Raw genomic sequence first — 18,780 nt, forward strand, 5'->3', positions numbered from 1 at the left:
ATACTAAATCATTTTTAAGCCCCTCCAAAGTAGCCTTACAAAATTAACCCAAGCTCAAAACTTTTTAACTAAAATTTTTTAATTTTCACATTAATTAATGTGGTTGTCTGTCTGATTAATGAAACATTAAATTAAATTACTATCATATAAAATACACTTAATAATTTTGAATCCACTCCAAATTATCTTTAAAAATTAAACCCAATTAACTTTTTCTTTTAATTCTCTCAAGCTCAAAAACTTCTTGCATAAAATATTTTAATTTCCACATTTAACACCTCTTAACTATTAAATAAAATTATTTACAAACTAAAGTTTTAAAGCCGCTTTAAGGACACTCCATAAACTATCAAATGCAGCGCTCTGATCGACACTTTAAGCTCTTTGTCCCCCGACAAAATTGACACAAAAAGTGCAGAGCTTCTGTTGGCCATAAAAGTTTTCAATAAAGTTGCAGGCTTAAGCCTAATCGCCCCGCCGCCCACAAAGCCACCCACTTTCGGACCCTGGAATTTATTCCGTCCGATGGACACAGCTGCAATTCGGTGGTTCCTCTTTATGGCCGACCACGCCCATCATTCCCAAGCACACCCACACTTCGCCACTCCGCCCACTTTCACATATAGCACACTTTATTACCGCCGCCATAAAACGCTGCAATGTCCAAGCAAATATTTCATCGCAGACGTTGAGTAGGTTTGGGAATTGAAGACGATCCTTACGTTGAACAGCGAAAGCAGAGAGAAAATTCAGGATAAACAGTTTTTAGGAGGGATATGAGACACCTATGGAATCACTAGCAAATATAAATTGCATTTAGGCTAAAAAGAGGATGTTTAATCATAAATACCTCTGGATTTAAGGGTTTTTGTGGTTTATTATTATTATTACTGAGGAAAATAGCAAGAGTTAATAGTTTTCTTATTAAAACATATTCATTTCATTTTTTTTTTTCAAAAATAAAGCACCTGATACCCTTTTTTTTTTTTTTTTTTTTGAATCTTTAGAAATAATTTGACATTACACGAAGACAAGGTATATCCTTTCGTGGCGTGTTCAACAATAAAAAAAAAAAACAAAAACAAAATCTATATAATTTTTGTATTTGCCATTTAGTAGTGTTTTCTATCTTAGAGCAAAGAAGTTAATAGTTTTTCTATATTTATTTATATATTTTGTTGTATCAAAATACAACATTTAGTAGACTTTTCCTATTTTCTGCGAGTGTTTTTTCGGGAGGGGGAGGGGGTGCTCACCTAAACTCCTCTTGACCGTGGCACGTGGCTTGTTTGAGCCGCTGTTCAACGTGACCGCAATGGTGGCCGTTGTCCTGGGCTTCTGCGGACCCAGTGGCTTGGCAACTACGGGAAATGGCTTCTGTTGGCGCATCAGGTTCGGTTTCAGGCTCTGCAGATGGCTCTGGTTGAGGTTCTGGTTCAGGTTCAGGTTTTGGCTCTGGTTCTGGCTCCGTCCGTGGTTGTGGGTGTGACTCTGACCATGGGTCTGGGTCTCCTGGCTACTGGTGGCACTGGGCAACGCCGACGTGGAGACCGAGGTGCTGGACCGCTTGTAGCCCTCGGTGAGGAAGGCGGGCGGCGGAGTGATGGGCGGGGCCGGGATGCACATGTGCTCGTCCACCGGCGAACTGGCCGCCGTGCTGGGGGCGGTGATGCATTCCCGAATCCTCAGCCCCCCGGGCTTCAACTGATTACTGGAACTGCTGCTGGGGACACTTGTCGGTGGCGTTGTAGTCTCATTGCAGTACAACTCCAAATGGTGCTTGTCGCACCGCCGCCGTCGGCGAATATTCGGTGCAATGGTCTTCATTTTGGCGCCATTGGGGGATCCATTGGGATAGCCATTAACCTGCTGGTTGATGGACGGCACTCCGTCCTTGGAGTTCAGCCGGATGTAGTGGACGCGGAATATCCGCAGGGGTTGCTGTTGCTGCAGCTGTTGCTTCTGCTGCTGATGTTGCTGCAAGTACTCCTTGTAGGTTTGCCGTCGCTGCTGCGGCAGCTGTTGCTGCAGTAGTTGCTGATGTTGCTGCTGCTGTTGCAGTTGCTGGTGTTGCTCCTGTTGCAGTAGCTGTTGCTGCTGCTGCTGTTGTTGTTGCTGTTGCGGTTGCTGATATTGCAGCATTTGTGTGACCAAAGTGGGGTGATTTTTTTAAACTTTCTCCTTTTTTTTTTGTGCGATTTTGACTTTAGTTAATATTTTATGTATTTTTTATTGCAGCATTTGATTTATTTCAATTAGGTTATTATTTCAAATATAGTTTTCCTTTCTTATTTCTGTTCAAAGTTTGGTAGTTTGCTCTTTTATTGTTCTCAATTGATTTTATTTGTCATTTAAAATATTGTTTTGTCTCCAACACGTAAATATAGTTTATATATTTATAGAAAATAGTAACTTTTTTATTTATATTTTATAGGTTCGTATATATATATATATGTTGCATAAATTCATATATTTAAATATTCAATGAGTTTCGTACATATATTTCTCTGTTTTAAAATGGAAGCTTTCAATTGCGGCGTTTTGTAACTTTGTTTGCTTTAATTTGTATAGTGTTGCTGTCTTTGTTGGTTTTTGGCTTTTGTAATTAACAAATATTTACTTAGTTGACTTGGTTGAGCAGTTGGCTAAATGTTTAATTCGCTTTTGTCACATTTGATTCAATTTGAAGCCTTTACATATACGTTGCTTATAGGTTTATTGGTTTAAAATACGTTCACATTAAATGTTAGTTTTGAAAGCCTCTTGATATATATATATATATATATGTATATATTTGTGTATAGACGTATATAGTGTAGTTTTCTCCTTTGTAAAGAACAACAGACCCGTGTAGTCGACTTTAATTTGATGCTTTTGTTAACCGTTTAATTATATGGATTTTTAAAATCGTAGTATTTTTATTGTAGTTTGAGTTTAATTCAGGAAACACAATATTTTGACTTTAGTAATTGCCGTTTCAGTTTCTTTTTCTGTTTCTGCTTTTCTGTAAAATATGTTCGAATAATACTATAGATTATGGGAAATCTTCGCTTTTCCTTTTACTTTTTACTCGACTTCTGAGTGTTTCTGTCACGCCCATCGAAATTGCTAATCAAACAAATGACTCGGGAGGTTTATCCACCCCTAAACAAACTTTGTGGTATTATGTAAATGTGTGTTTGAAAAAAGGAAAACCAAAAATTAATGGCATGGCAGCTGAAATGTTGAGGCAGGCTGGCAAAAAAGTTGCCATTGATGCCGAATATTGAGGCATTGACGTGGCATATTGATAGCACTCGAACGTGACTGAAATATCGGAAATGTTTCGCAATTAAGAGCCGGGACACAAAAACGGAGAGGGAAATGGCCAGAGCAAATAATGTAATTTTGATGTTATTTGCGGTTTGATGTGAATTCAATTATGAGAAGCTCTCCATATGTTTTTCCCCCTGGGGAAAATGCGGAAAATGCGTAGACAAATGGGGCATGCAAGCCAAAAGAAATGTCCTGTCATCGCAGCACTTATCCCGCTAATGAAAAAAATCGTTGTTGTCTGCGAAACGACAGCGAATGAATGAAAGTGAAATTCCAATTCCTACTTCTACTTCTATTTCTACTCAAGTTGCCAGCGTAATAAGCCAATCAATTCAGTGTCGGATGAACTGCTTCATTAATTTCACTTGCACCCCGAGATCCGAGGAGAAAATGGAAGAATTATGGTAGGACCACTCGCACATGGCACAAAAGTCACGTAAGCCCGAAGGATGGGGTGGAAAATTCGGAGGGGCAGCTCAGCAAATAAGCCTGCTTAGCTTTTCCCCATTTTTCCCTCAAGGATACTTCAGCAAATGGCATCCATATCGATGGCCATTTGCTTCAGTTAACCCAGCTGGTCCGCCTCCGCCGACCAAGGGTATTATTATTTATGTATCTTGCAGATACACGGGTCAAATTTCGCTCTCAGGTGCGTATTTTCTTGTTAGGAAAAAATACGAAAAATATGCACTGTCAAAAGAAACCCTTCAAACAATAAGGAAATATGGAATTGTGAAAAAAACCCTATTGAAAATAATGTCATTAATGTAAAAAAGTCATCTAAGTTGAAATATTTCAATTAAAAATATAAATATGATTAAAAAAAGTCACTATTTAAAAGTTTTAGATAGAAATACCTTTACCAAGTTAAAGAGTATTAAATACGATTAAAAACATTTTTAAATCATTGTAATTTTATTATCCTTCAATTTATGTATTTGCCTGTTTCAATAATTTTTTTTTGTAATAGAATTTTAAGGATTAGCAATATACTCTGACAGTTTATTAATATACAAAATTATTTCTCAGTGCACTAGAAAAAACCCCGAAAAAAACAACACACTGAAAGTCTGCAAAGTTGGGTTTAAGGCCAGTAAATTATAATTTGAGTGGACGGACCCTGGATAATGATAAAGTTGGTGTACAACCATTTTCCACTTCAATTTGCTCTTAGCCTGCTGTCATCTTATCCCTCTATCTGCTTATCCACCCGACTCACTCTAATTGCCAAACTTTTCCCATCTATGGAAATCCTCATGTGAATTGAGTGGTTTCTGCTGCCGCCTTTTGTTTTGTTTATTTTGGCCTCAATCGAATTGAAATTTTCGGTAATTTACTTTTCTTAGTTGCAAATAAAACTTATAATAGCTATTTCCAATGGGCGTGGCTGGTAGAGTGTGTGTTTGTGTGTAGCTGATTCTCAAATATTTGTTCACGTTTCAGTTCTATTTCGGCTTAAATATTCGTTTTGTTTCTGCTAATTTATTGCCAAGAAATGTTTGAGGAATATTTGCTGATGCATTTAGAATTGAAAATGGAGAAGCAATAGATACTTCGATTTGTAGTAATTTATGCAATTAATTTATCAGTGGGAGAGTAATTGGCTTTATTGGCTTTCATTTGGTATTCTAAACTGCTAGAAGATTAATTTATTGACTCTTCAGGAGCTGAGCAATTAAATAAACAAACAATTAATCGATTAGCTTATAAAGAAATTAATATTAGCTTTAATGTTTGGTATAATTTAATAAAATGATCAAGTAAAATATGTAGTCTTTAAATGTCACATAAAATATTGATACTAGAATGTTTATAAAACGAATTTTTATTGGACCACTTTGTTAATATTTTAATAAATAAAATTTGCATCGCAACATAAATTGCATAAAAAAGAATCAGCTTGTTTTAAAATTCGATTTAGAATTTCCCTAAATCTATTCTTACAATTTTACGTTTTTTTAATCACACACAAAAATTGCAATAATTAATATGTTGCTGTTGAGTATATCGTAGCCGCTAGCGCTTTGAATAAATTCGTCAAATAAAATGCATTTCGCAGACGCACATTTAAATGCACATAAACATTTAGTGCCAACAATAACAAGAGTTAACAATATAACACCTTGACTTTGTGTTCTGTTTTTGCCTGCGTGCCAAAGTCAATGCACTTTTTGTTTAATTTCAAAATGAATGGTTCCACTTAGTTCCCAAATCGCTATACGTATTTTTGTGTATGTCCACAATTTTCAATTTCATTCACGGCCAAAAATATTTATTTATGATTTGGTTGTTGATTTCTTCGCTTAGCACATAAAAACGGCGCGCATAAATTGCCAAAGCATACAAAATTTTAAATTAACTTCTCGCGCACACACAAAAACACTCGCCGATAAATACGTTTAACAGCTCATAAAAAGAATTGGAAAATGGCAGAACATAAAGATTACCCAAAAATAACAGAAAGGTTATCAAGGAAAATAGGGAAAAACTCAAAAGACGCGTCAATTATCCGCCTCGTATCACATCACTATTTGTTTGGCTTTTGTATTGATAAGCATTTATTTTAGTGTCTTTTGTTTTGGCGCTTTTCGAAATATTTTTGAGATTGTTTTTTCAAAATTGTTTTCTAATTTTGGAATATATTTTTGTGTGAAAATCTTTTTGTGTTCCGACGGGCTCGAGAATTGCCAACAAACTGATGGCCCACGGAAGCCGTTCAAATGTTTTTCATGACATCGCAGCGCCGCGCGAAAAGCGACGAGCGACGAGCAGCGACCAAAACCACACAAGTCGTCGTCCAACCACCCAAGAATTTCGAGAATCGAGAATGGAGCATCGGGCATCGAGCATCCAACATCGAGCCTCCGGAGGAGCAGCATCACCCACTGATAAGCGGCGCAGAGAGAGCTTTCCTGGTGGTTGAACCCACCAGCTGGGTCCACCTCCGGCCGAAACACTCTCTTAGTTGGCCAAAACGAGTCCCGGCCACGTTGCCCTGTCAATTAGCCACATTGTAGCCACATAAAGCAATTATTAATGACACCTTGCAATCCTTTTTCGCCTGCATAATTTAACCATTGCGACAAAGTTTCATAATGTCGCTTTAGGTGAAATTGCATAATCACAATGTTTTTAAGGCCTGAATTCAAATGATAAAGTTTGCTAACTATTCTGGCAGTCACATGTAACTTTATGGGCCACCTAAGCATTTTGGCAATTCCGAAGAATTTTTAAGGCCCTCTAAAAATGGATTAAACTAACTTTTCTTTTACAAAATCATGGTAAGAATTTACTATCTCCGTTTAGGAGTTTCTCACGAAATTGTTTAAATTTTTGTTTCGAAACTTGTAAGTTTTTTTTTATTTATTACATTTTAAAGGTTGGAATAAAGTTTTAAAATTGTTTAAAGCTGGAAACATTGTTTATAAAATGTAATTGTAAATTCTAATTGTAAATGTAATGTAATCATAATCCAAAATCAAGAAATTTGCAATATTATTTCTTTAAATATTCAAAATTTAATTTATCCTATTAATGTGTATAATAATATTTATTATAAATATTATTTTCTAATTGGTGGTCTTAACTTTAAATCCAATTTCCAAGCCAAAATGCGCATCACTGATTTTCGCAAGAGCAGGAAAGCTGTGGGTTTTTCTCTTGGCCAGGAAAAGCTCTTGCCAACTCTCGCTGCATTTTCTCTTTTCCGCTCTCATTGGCCATTTCCGTTGAGTGTGTGTGCGTGTGATTTGTTTATGCCATGTTTGTTGGCCCGGCTCGAAAAGCCTGTTGTCCTGTCCACTCCCCATTTTCCCCTTCCTTCGCCCGATTTTCCTTCGCTCCCTCACCATTTTCCTTCGCTCCTTCACCATTTCCCCCTTCATTAATGCACGCCCACAGTCTGATTGAAATCATCTGGCAGGAGTTTTGCGGCTAGCCAGCCAGAGGAAAATGGAAAATGCAGCAAGGGGGTTTTCGTGTGCGTCAATGCAATTGCCATGGTCAGGGCCATTTATTTGAGCTGCTGTGTTGCCTGTTGCACATGCAACCGAAAGCAGAGACCATAAACCAAACCAAATAATATTCCCCATTTTCCATATTAAGTCCCCAGGATCTGCATCCCGTTCCAATAAAAGAGGAAAAACAATGGGAACATGAATTTAATCAACATGGAGCGTGGTTGGATTTCTATAGAACGAAAACAAGTTGATGAATTATTGTAATTAAGTGAACATAAACCAAAGGAGGGAAAAGGAGACTGTTGCTAAATTAATGCCGAATGGCATGTGGCAGACAAGCAGCAAATTAAAAGAGCCCAAGTCCAAGTCATTAGCAGGCGACGGGATATAGACTTAACTATAGGGTAGCTCCATAAAAAATAGACCTAAGATATTATAAAAGATTAAAAATATTTTTACAAAATAAAATGTATTTTACTAAAGTTTCAACAATTTAATTTTAGGGATTTCTAGGGCTGATACAAAACCATTTTTATTTTTACTGTTTTTGGAATGAATAGCATAAGCTTTCTGTAACTCTTGTTTCATAGAATCTTATATATTTATATATATATAATTTAGGTTAAATAAACTTTCACTTTTATATGCAGTTTACTACCCCTTTTCAAAGTTAAATAATTCCTATTAACAGGTGCATTTTATTCGATAGCCTCTACAGCGAAAGTTCATTACGCAGAAAACTATTGAAGTTGGGGGAAAAGTGTCGGGGAGATAACTTTCGCGTTGATGAGCAAACACTTCAAAGTCATATCTCGATGGCAGTGAGTGTCGCCCTTCTCATTTCCTGGCGCGTCCTTGGCCATGTCCTTCTGCCCGTGTCCCTGTCCTTTTGATTCCCGCACCATCAACGCCAGGCTCCATCATTGTCATCTGGCTGCGAGGGAAACCCACAATAGTGACAAGCCGAAAAGGAAGTGTGCCTTGGCGCACAAGGTTAAACATCGGGTCTAAATATAAACCAGTGGTACTGCGATTTGAACTGAAATTCTCGGAATCTCCAGGGCGAAACCGAAAGCTAATCAAGGCCAGGAATACATTGGAGCTGCCCTCGGGGAAAATCAGACTTCATTTCGAATGCGCAACAAGGGAAAATCTTCATCTCTTACCAAAAGTACAGAGGGAAAACCAATGCCAAGTAGTTGGTATAGAAAACACAAGTTTACACAATTTTATGGATGCTGCAGCGAACATATATAAGCTATAGAAGCTAAGATATGTGAGACAAGCACGCAATGAATGCCAAAACACGCAGAAAGGGACGGGTGGAGGTGCGGAGAAAGAGACAGCCAGATGGGACAAAGAAAAAGACGGGGAAAACTATGGCGGCGGATATCCTTCCGCTTTGTTGTTCCCATTGACAAGGGAAGTGAAGGGGGGGAAACGGCAAAAAGAAGGCTAAAAAGAAAACATACAACAAACAACAGATAAAGCTGGTGAGGAATCACAAAAAGGGCGGCGCTGCCAGCATTGAGCCTTGATGCCAAGGAAAATGAAAAACAAATACCCGAAAATGCAATTGAAATTTTTTGGCCTCAACAAAAATAAAAACTAAAGATAACAAGGATGAAAAACTGTAGGAAAAACAAGGAATAGGCAGGCTTTTAAACCTTGTCAAAAGAACGTAGAGAACTTCATATACATTTGAAGTACATTATAAAAATATGTTTTAAAAAAAGTTGTTAAAAAATAAATTTGAAGGTTATAAAAGACGATAAAACATATGTTGTTCTTTCTTATTTTAGTACTAACAGCATATAAAATATAACAACTTTTTGCATTTAATTGTATAGTTATTTTCTGAAATATATATATTTGAAATATATCTTTGTTTGAAATCAAGTATTTCTAAATTAATAATTTATTTCTTTACAATATTCTTTAAAATATTATTACCGTTTTAACTTAATTCTAAACTAAATTGTTAATGTCTTCTTTGTTATATATTTTATATGCCATCTGCTGAAATGGTAGTAAATAATAATCAACAAAGGATAAATAGTTGGAGCAACACAGAAACTGCTTACATAATCACAAAAATACATAGTCAGCGCCGCAGAAAGAGAGAGCATGACACGGATAGAAAGAGAGAGGGCGAGGGAGCCTTGGAGCCTGTGAACTTGGCTTTCAATGTTGTGCGACTTGAACTTGAATTCGCTTTTCGCCGACAAAAACGGCACGTGCTGGGAAAATCGGAAAGCTTTTTGGTTCTCTTAAAATGCTGCCCAGTTCTCTTACGCAAACGGAAACTTTTCCTTTTGCATTAAAAATGCCAGTGACGCAAGTCATCAGAAATTTATCAGCTAAAAGAGAGGAGCAACAGGAATAACAATGATGTGCCATTGTCCTCAGAAAAAAATGAAAAGAAACTATTTCGGGTCATATTTTAGATTTTTTTTTAAGGATGCAAACAGGTTGTTTGCTCGCCAGACAAAGGACTCGGTGTCCCCTATATTAGAGCAGTTACCAGTTTGATTTTCGGGTTGGGAAAAAGGCCGAGGCAAGCTTAAGAATTGGCCAAATTAAATTTTAATAATTAAACGCACACAAAGACGAAGCACGTGCAAAATTTGCATTCGAAATTCGGTTAAGAACTCAGCTCAGCGAGCACATGCCGTTGCATAAATAAAATCACTTTAAAACGACGCCCACACGCAACACTGAAAATGACAATCCCGAACATCCAGGATGTTCCCGCCAGGCAGTGTCAACTTTGATTGAACGGACAGGACGACAGGAGCTCTCCACGATTGAGAGGACTCGTCCCTGAAAGCATTTGCATAAGACTTCGACTTACACAATGGTCAAGGGCAGCGGGGGAAATGCGGAAAAGCGGATTGGAAAGTCGGTAAAGGCAAAGGCAAAGGAAAATCATGTAAATCGCAAAGGACGAATTGATGCAGGCAAAATAGTCGTTTGGGGGAGCAAAAAAAGAGGAGCTCTTCACGAAAATCGATACAAATTATTTTGAATTATTTTTTTGTAATCGGACGAAACGATTCAATTTGTTTGCCAACGGAGAAATTCCTCAGTGACTTTGGCATACTTAATTTGAAGAATCTAATGTTCAATGTAAATTTGAGATCAAAGAATATAAGGCTAAGATAATTGTATTTCTATTTCTTGAGCTAAGAAATTTAATTAAATTTAAACATTTAAACAATTAAACATTCACAAAAGGCGTACATTTTATTATCTAAATTATTTTCAAAAATTAATTTAAATTAAATAAATTAATTAAATATATTTTTTTGTAGCTATTGGTTTACTCGAGGTCATACATTGGTTATATTTTAATTTGTTCTATAACACAACGATTTTTTTGCGCTAACATTATATTTTTCTTTATCCTCTTTTTTCTGTAAATTTTGTGTAATCTACTGAAAGTTAAAAAAATATGATACGCAATAACTTCCGCGTGAGCATAAATTGATGAGAAAAAAATATGGAAATACATTTATTACAACTCCAATCTTGTATGGCTTTGAAATCAAACGCATATTTTACGAATTTCGCCATACATAAATTTACCCCGCCAAATTCAATTTGCATTCCTTTAAACCACAACAAAACTGTCCCGTGTCGTAGAAGAGTGAATATGCTGTTGCCTTGTTCCCAAAAACCGCACCAAACAAGCTTAGTCCTGGAGATCTGGGAAAAATCTAGGCAAAAGGCAGAATGCAGAAGGAAAAGCTTAGATAAACTACGGAATCCTTGGGACTCCGTCGCACGTAATTCATTTTTATGAGCTGCCACAACTTGTTGGCTCTGGACAGTTTGGTTTTAGCCAACTTAACGAAAACAAATGATAATCATTTTCATTCTCATTTTCCGCCCGCAAAATGCAAATAGCCCAAAAAACAAGTCGGCAACTTGGCGTTGGCCAAATAGATAAATAGAAAGTCCTTCTCATGGCCAAGGTTGTCTACCTTCCTTCTATTTATTTATTGGTTTTTTTTTTTTGCTTTTTGGGACGAGAGCCAAATTGCTGCGACTTGGTTGCAGGAAAATAACCGCGAACAATGGAAAAATCACAGAGGAAGTCCTGCAGACAGGACAGCAACAATAAATATTGTCGACTGCAGACAAGTCCAAGGATAAGCTCATTATTAACTTGGCCAACATGTCGAAGTTGAGTGAGCAGCTTAAATTGAAATCGCCCCGCCAGAAAAAATATATAAATCATGCGGGGGAAAGGCGGGGGAAAAAAAAGGGAAAATTGTTGCACAAAAATGCGTTGTAATTGCCGAAATCAAATGGCCGTAATTTACGTTGACAAGGACACAACTACGCTTTTATTTATGCAAATCTCCTGGCCCAGGACGAAAACCAAGTACGTGTGTGCATGGGTGTGTGTGTGTGTGTGTGTGTGGGTGTATGGGCGTGTATGGGTGTATGGGTGTAGGTGGACAGTTGAGGAAGCTGCTGTTGCTGGCCAAAAATGTTCCATATTAGAATTATGCAAATGAGACAGTCAACATCGATGCAGGACTCTGAAGGTGAAGGAAGGGAAACGGAGTCCTATTTGGGTATGTCTGAATGTCCTTGGGGCCCACATCCGATCGGAGTTTGTCGAGCCCCGAACACAATGGCAGGCAATTTGAGACACAAGTTTAAGCTGCTCGAAATGTTTAATTCGAAGCAATTTCATTTCAAGTTTGCAGCGAAAACTTTTCTTCAACTGCCCACACATACAGACGACCTTTGGAAATAGGTTTCTGCACATGTTGCTAATGGTAATGTCCACTTCAAAAGAAATTAAACCACTTTTTCACACCTTAAATGTGTAAAGTGAATTAAATCTTCTCGTCAAACATTATTTTGTAAAAAAGGAAATAATTGATTTGGGCATTTACGTTTACTTTAAAAACTGTTAAATATTAAGAAAAAATTTACCCTTTTTTTTAAGTCTTTAGAATAAGTATAAGTATATTTTTCGAAGCTGTATTTACTCCAAGTATTTTTCTTAAAATATCCCCCCTTTATGTTGCTATATGAAGACTCTCCCAAATGTTTTAGTAAACAGAAATTAATAAATCATGGATAACCAAGCATTAAATAACGTTCTTCTCCAAAAAACCTGAGGGCTATTTTCACTCAATACCCATCTCAAATTTACCAAATTAGTTGCCACTAAATCGAACCTCTTGAAATGAGTGTAATGTGACACATTAAGCGGGACCAATTCAATTTTCCCCGAAACTGTTGCCCGGAAAAGCCAGTCTGGAATGCCTTTGATCAGCGGCTCATCAACCGGGAAATAAAAAGCGAGAGGAATAAAAAATAATAATGTCAGAACAAGCCGCCGCCGCCGCATACGGAATACTTTAAAAGGAATGCCGAAGGTTCCTCCGCTCAAAGATATTTATGTTTAAATTTTTCCTCATTTTTTTTTTAGGGAAGGTGAAGGACACGGCATCGCATGTCCTTGCGTTCAGTGGCTCTATGTGTAAAATATAGAGCAGATATCCGCTTTCCCACTTTCCCCGTAAATCAACGAAGCTGGGGAAAATCACTTAGGACCATGACGCGCTGCCCTGATAAGTTGGCGGTTTTAAAATTAATGGAGACGTTCGCCTTGCCTTGCTCAATGTTTTTTGCCCCCAGAAGACTATTAAAATGTGTGTGCAGCTCCTAGATTTCACTCCATGCTTAGATTGCAGTTTTTATCACCAGATTTTTGATAATTCATGGTTTGAGTTTGATTTTATGAGTTTCTCTGCCTTACATTTCAATTGATTAAACATGATTTGTGTTATCTGATGATATATAAATTTCACTTTGTTTAACACAATGTAAGCCCCCAAAATAAAAGCTTTTTGTACAAGCTTTTCCAAAGAAAATCCTTCTTAGCCAATTTTCTTACTTTCAAAAGCTTCTGTAAGCTTTTCCCTGTTATTTATCAGACCATTTACATTTTCTGTTAGCAGGTTTTTCAAAATTTAAATCTTAAACGTTATAAAACTTACGCTATTGAATGTAGGGACACCATTTTCTTGGGAAAACTCACCTGCAACGAAAGAAAGAACAATTTTATTATTCAAAAGTTGACAAGTCGTTTGAGAAAAAAATCAATATATTAAAACGCACGTCATGGTGCACTTAAGAAAGATATTCACACCCACACCAATTCACTGAGAGAAAATACACTAAAGAGAATAAAATACAGATAATAAAATAGAATAGAAAATTGACAAAATTTCAATGGATTCGAAATTTTATGACGAAATCAACGAGAAAGTGCATTCCCACATTTGACCACTGTTTGATCAATAAACTGAAACTCAAGTACACTATTTCGGGGTTTTTGGACATTAAAAAATAATATTTTTTAAAAAACTAAGCATTCCAGGTTTTTTTTGAAAAAATGTATAATTCATAATTTTTATCGAAAATTGGGTCAATTTGATCTTTTATAAACACCTTTTTTATGTGTGTTTTGTAGTAACTTGGCCAAAACAAGACGCACAGACAAAAGAATGACTGTTTTATGCAGCTGAGAACCCATACAATCAATTTCAGGTGGATTTGGTAAATTTTTTTTTTGAGATTTTTCTTTTTGATAAGGGACCTTGATTTTCTCATTTTGATTTCAAAATAAAATTTTCTAGCTGTAAATACCTATGAATGGGAAATTTTGTAACGAATCCAACGATATATGACATTCTAAGATCTGACCATTATTTCCAAGGGTTTTGCTTAAAAACTTAAAAAACAATGGTATTTTTCTGGATTTTGGTCGTAAAAAAACATATTTAAGACACATTTTTTAAGGTTTTTTGTTGTAACTTTGCCAAAATAAGACGCACAGCCAAAACATTGACTGTTTTGTGCAGCTGAGAACCTATACAATTAATTCCAGATGGATTTTTAAAAATTTATTTTTAGACCAATTTTCGCATTTTTGATAAGGGGTAACACTGGCTTTTTTTTCCAAATATGGCCAAAAATAAAATTTTTGAGCTGAGTATACCAATCGATTTGAAATTTCGTAACGAATTCAACGAGGTATGACATTCCAAGATCTGACTATTATTTACAAGGGTTTCCATCAAAAAACGGAATTAAAAGTGTTTTTTTTTTTATATTTTTAAATGTATAAACTTTTTTACAGTTCACATACAAGGAGAGACATTTCTCTGAATCTTTTTGTTGCCGTTCAGTAGTCGTCAAGTGGCCCCCAGTCAACGAATGGCGAACAAGCCGAGACGATGAAAAAGAGGCTCAGCAGACCACTTAACCTTGATGATCGGCACACTCCAGCTAAACCCCACCCACCACCGCCCATGAACCCCACCCTCTCCATCCTTTTTTCACTCATTTATTTCGCCTCAGTTACAATTCAAGTCATCAAGATTAATGCGACCCTGTCGCTCGCACGTTGTCACCGAGATGAATCACAACAAATTTGCCCACACGGCGTATGTGTAACATTTGACTTAATTAAATCTCTGGCTGCCGAAGATAGTTGGACCATAAACGAAAGACCATGAAGTAGATCAACTCGAAGAAACTGATGAAGGAGCAGCCAATGCAAATGCCCAGAACACCACCGATGTTTGCTGGGGTTTAATTAAATATATATTCAAATTGGATTGCATCTTTAAAAAGTTAAATAAACTCACACAGCATCTGATACCAATGGTAGAGTGTGATTGTTTTGTACAGCTGGCGATGTGGTGTTTTGAATTTAAAATTCAATTCACTCCTCCAAGGATGCAATTTGCCCTCGACTTGTTTCTTTAGTCTATAAAACAATTGATTGCAGAGCGGCAAACAATCGGGACACTGAGATGGCGACCAATTCTCTGGGTTTTTATTATAATTAATTATTATTGAAGAGTTTTATAAAGCGAGAAAAAATGTTAACTTACTCTCGACCAACTGCAAACAACTTATATTCTCCAAAGTGCAATGTTTAAAGTTCTTCTTGCTCAACTCGAATGGATATGGCACACACTGGCAATTAATTAACGTGGCTTTTATTCTACACTCATTGAGGCACTTCTCCTCACTTTCACCCTCTTGAGGAAAATAACAACCTCGCTTTTCTATGGCATACTCTTTTAATTGAGGATTTCCCTGAAGTTCCATAACTTCAACTTGTATAGCTGCCATTTCGCCAGGGTTAATGCTAATTCTACCCAGCCAACTTGGAGCATGTAAACTAAAGCCGGGAAAGTTATCTTTTAAAGGAAATTCATCTTCTTGTGAGGAATCTAGAAAAAGGGAAAGTTCTCCTGTGAGATTTCCCTTGCTTAAAACACAGCAATTGCCTAGACTGGTAGCCTTTAATATAAATAACTCTGAACAATTCGTCGAGATTTTATTAACTTTGCAACTTAATATTAAAGATTCACAAGCGGGAGTTAAGCTCAATAAAAGAGAAGTAATATTCTTTATATCTAGAAAAGCATTTACTTGGAAAACCTCCTCTGAATCAACAGACAAAGGAGCAAAATACCCAGAAAGCAATGACAATTCCTTCAAAAAAATTCCTGGGATTTGTTATTAGGATTACCCAAATCCTCTACGTAATTAAGCACTTTCCTGCGACTAAATCTATACCCACTACATATTTTTAGCTCAGGAAAATGCATTTCCTCTTCTGCTACTTTAAATTCCGAGAGATCTGTAACAGTTGAGTAGCTGAGAAAATCCAGAATCATTTCGAATACGGCATAGCCAGCAAAAAGTATGCCAAAGCTAATAAACAAAAACCAAAAGATTCTCTGAATTTTACGTTTTCTGATAAAGTAAAGCAGACCGAAACCATTGAGACTGGTTTTTCGAAAATATTCCACAACCGTAATATTGAAAGCTGTCACAATTCGAGACATTTTGGCGGCACTAAAGTGTCCTTCGTTGTCCGCAGGATACTTTATAGTCCTCCAGCCGGGTAATTATGGTATTGGGACACCCGATTATCCACTGAAGATAGCTCCTCGAAGGTCTCCAGTCAAATAAATAACGTCATATTATATTTAACTCAACAAGTTGGGGGCGTGGCTGAGTAGCCATTAATGGAAATGGAAAATGTCGAGTATCGTAAGTCGGAACATGCAACGGCTGTCAACTGTAATTTAGCAGAAAGTGCTGCAAGATACACAAAGCAAACACACAGATACACCACCCATACATGCACATCGAAAATATCACGCTAATGCGAGGGGTTGCATATTAATGGGATTTGGTAGGGAACTCCCCCCCCATTTCTAAATAACATCATGAATTGAATACCTAATTCTCTGTAAAGCTACTTAAATGTTTAATTGTTGATTTAACAGACTAGTAGGAAATTTAATTAATTTTCAACTACTGGAATTAACAAATAAAAATTTTTTTTTTCTAATAATGCCTTTGTAGAAATGATCACAATTAAAGTTACAATAAAATTAAATTGGATTTCATTTTCTCATTTATTTGTTTTATTGCAAATGTAAATACAACATCTCAATACGAACAAAAGTTTTTTCCCCCCGTAAAAATTGATAAAATTAACAATAAACCAGCAATAAAAATAATAGTTAGCCCAATTTAACCGTAGATAAGCTTTTACTCTAAGAAAACCTCTTTAAGTGTTACAATAAATATTCAAGAAACTTTACTACATAATCCTATTACAGCTTAAATCTCTGGCACTTGTTACCAAAACCGAGAATAAAACTAATCAGAGGAACATGTATATATTTTTGTTGGCCCAAAGCGAGAAACTAGCTTGTAATCTCCTCGCCCTGTCTCTTTCACCCCCCAGTATACCCTTCTCTTTTCAACCACAATAAACCAACTGGGCAAACAAGTTGAAGAGCTAAAACGCAATCCGAACAAACAACAACATCTGTGGGATAAAACTAAATAAAAGTGAACAACAAATTCCAATAAGAAACACACTCGCACGCACACCAATGCACACACTCACACACACACACATGGGAGATGCAGAAGAAGAAGCATACACACAACCCACACACAATAATTTCCGGTTCAATTAAACGCTTGTTTATTTATTTATTTATACGTAGCTTCTACGTGTGTTTCACTTCGAGACGAGAGGGGTGAAAAATTGAGGGGCGGTACGTTGTGTTTTCGATTAAATTGTGGGGGCATAGACTTGGAAGAAGAAGAAAAGAAATTCCACTAATTTGTTTATGAATGAACTTGGCCCACAGAATCAGACAACGCAAAACAAAAAAAATATGGCACAAATGTCAAAGATGAAAGGGATTTTTTATACCATTTAGTTTTGAGGAATATCGCATTTCAGAAAGATTATCAATTTATAGTTATATATATTAATTACCTTATAGATAATTTGCAGTATTCATAGCGAATTAGTTTCTCAAAACCAAATAAATATTTTTAAAATACCTTAAAAGCCAAGTTCAATTTAAAACCCAAAGAAATTGCTTAAGGTTATAGAAAGAAAACCTTCTTTGCGTAGAATTTGAGTACTTTTATAGTCCTGTTTATAAATTAGCCACTCAAAAAGGTAGTCAAAAAATAGTGCACCTGTTAATAACCAAGAAAACACCTTGAGGAATGGTTAATCCTGCCAAGAAACTGGCGACCTTATAATGGATTAGCAAAGTGGTTAAAGGCGATTGCCAGTGGCGGAATTTATGCAGCCGTAAAAGCGGGGAAATTGCTGAAGGGAAAGGGGTTTTGGAAACTGGAGAAGCTAGGTGGTGGTGAGGGGTTGAAGTGATTTAGGAGGAAGGAAGACAAGGGCAACTAACCGCAAAATGATTGCATACTTTAATGGGCCAAGCACTTAGGCAGCCTCCTTCCCCCTTTCTCCGTACTCAACCCTTTCTCCCACTTTCTCCACGGTTGTCTCGATTTCCTCGCTTCCGCTGTAAAATTGCATCAGTAAAAATAGCACAAAAATTTAATAAAACTAACCAGAAGAGAAAAAGGGGGCGGCAAATGGGCGTGTGCAACGCATAAATGTGAAAGGTTAGACTTGCAATGCGTGTCAGGAATGCAAGAGAGCAAGAGAATTGGAGAAGGAGAAATGAGAAATGGGAAAGGAGAAAGAGGTAAGAGAAAGCGGACAAAGAAAGGGTTAAGTGCTTACTCATACTTCGTGGTTTATGGAATGCAAGAGCAAGGACTAGATAAAGGTGGAGAAAGTGGGGAGAAAGGGGGCTAAAAGCAGCAAAAGGAGGCTGCTAAGTGCCCAAAGGCATTCTCTGCCATCGCAAGTCACAGGAAATGCCTCAAACGAGATGGTCAAAGAATGCTAACCATTCACACAGAGTTTAAAATACCAGGTGTTAAAAATAAAGTAAATACCCGAAATTCTTCAACACATTTAATATGAGAGACTTATTAAATATGCCTTTTAAAATAGTACAAACATTTTTATATTACTACCTTTATTTCTTATAATATTTAATTTTTTTTTTATTTTTGAATCAAAAGATAAACAACCTTAAAATAAATATTT

At 36.6% G+C, this 18,780-nt stretch overlaps 2 protein-coding genes across 12 annotated transcripts in view; both read right to left on the bottom strand.

Moving 5' to 3' along the window:
- Window positions 1–18,780, bottom strand: part of LOC108053019 (phosphatase and actin regulator 4) — an 82,518-nt gene that overhangs the window by 28,196 nt on the left and 35,542 nt on the right. Inside the window, exons 1-2 of one of the 11 annotated variants that reach the window (XM_044457683.1) lie at window positions 5,763–6,163; window positions 1,257–3,004 (exon numbers count right to left, since the gene is read on the bottom strand). The exons of 8 other annotated variants lie outside the window; for them this stretch is intronic. In XM_044457683.1, the coding sequence (XP_044313618.1) occupies window positions 1,257–2,142 (886 nt within the window). In that variant the 5' untranslated portion in view covers window positions 2,143–3,004; window positions 5,763–6,163. Of the gene's footprint in view, window positions 1–1,256; window positions 3,005–5,259; window positions 6,164–18,780 lie in introns of those variants that run through there. 2 more of the 11 variants (XM_044457682.1, XM_044457684.1) reach the window with 2 other exon arrangements.
- On the bottom strand, window positions 14,775–16,171 carry LOC108052462 (sodium channel protein Nach). The gene is given in 4 exon segments (XM_017134840.2): window positions 14,775–14,893; window positions 14,957–15,139; window positions 15,206–15,823; window positions 15,826–16,171. Coding segments are annotated over 4 exon segments (1,266 nt in total).

This window comes from Drosophila rhopaloa, unplaced genomic scaffold, assembly GCF_018152115.1.
Source record: "Drosophila rhopaloa isolate 14029-0021.01 unplaced genomic scaffold, ASM1815211v1 contig_163, whole genome shotgun sequence".
In the NCBI taxonomy this organism is placed as follows: Eukaryota; Metazoa; Arthropoda; class Insecta; order Diptera; family Drosophilidae; genus Drosophila; species Drosophila rhopaloa.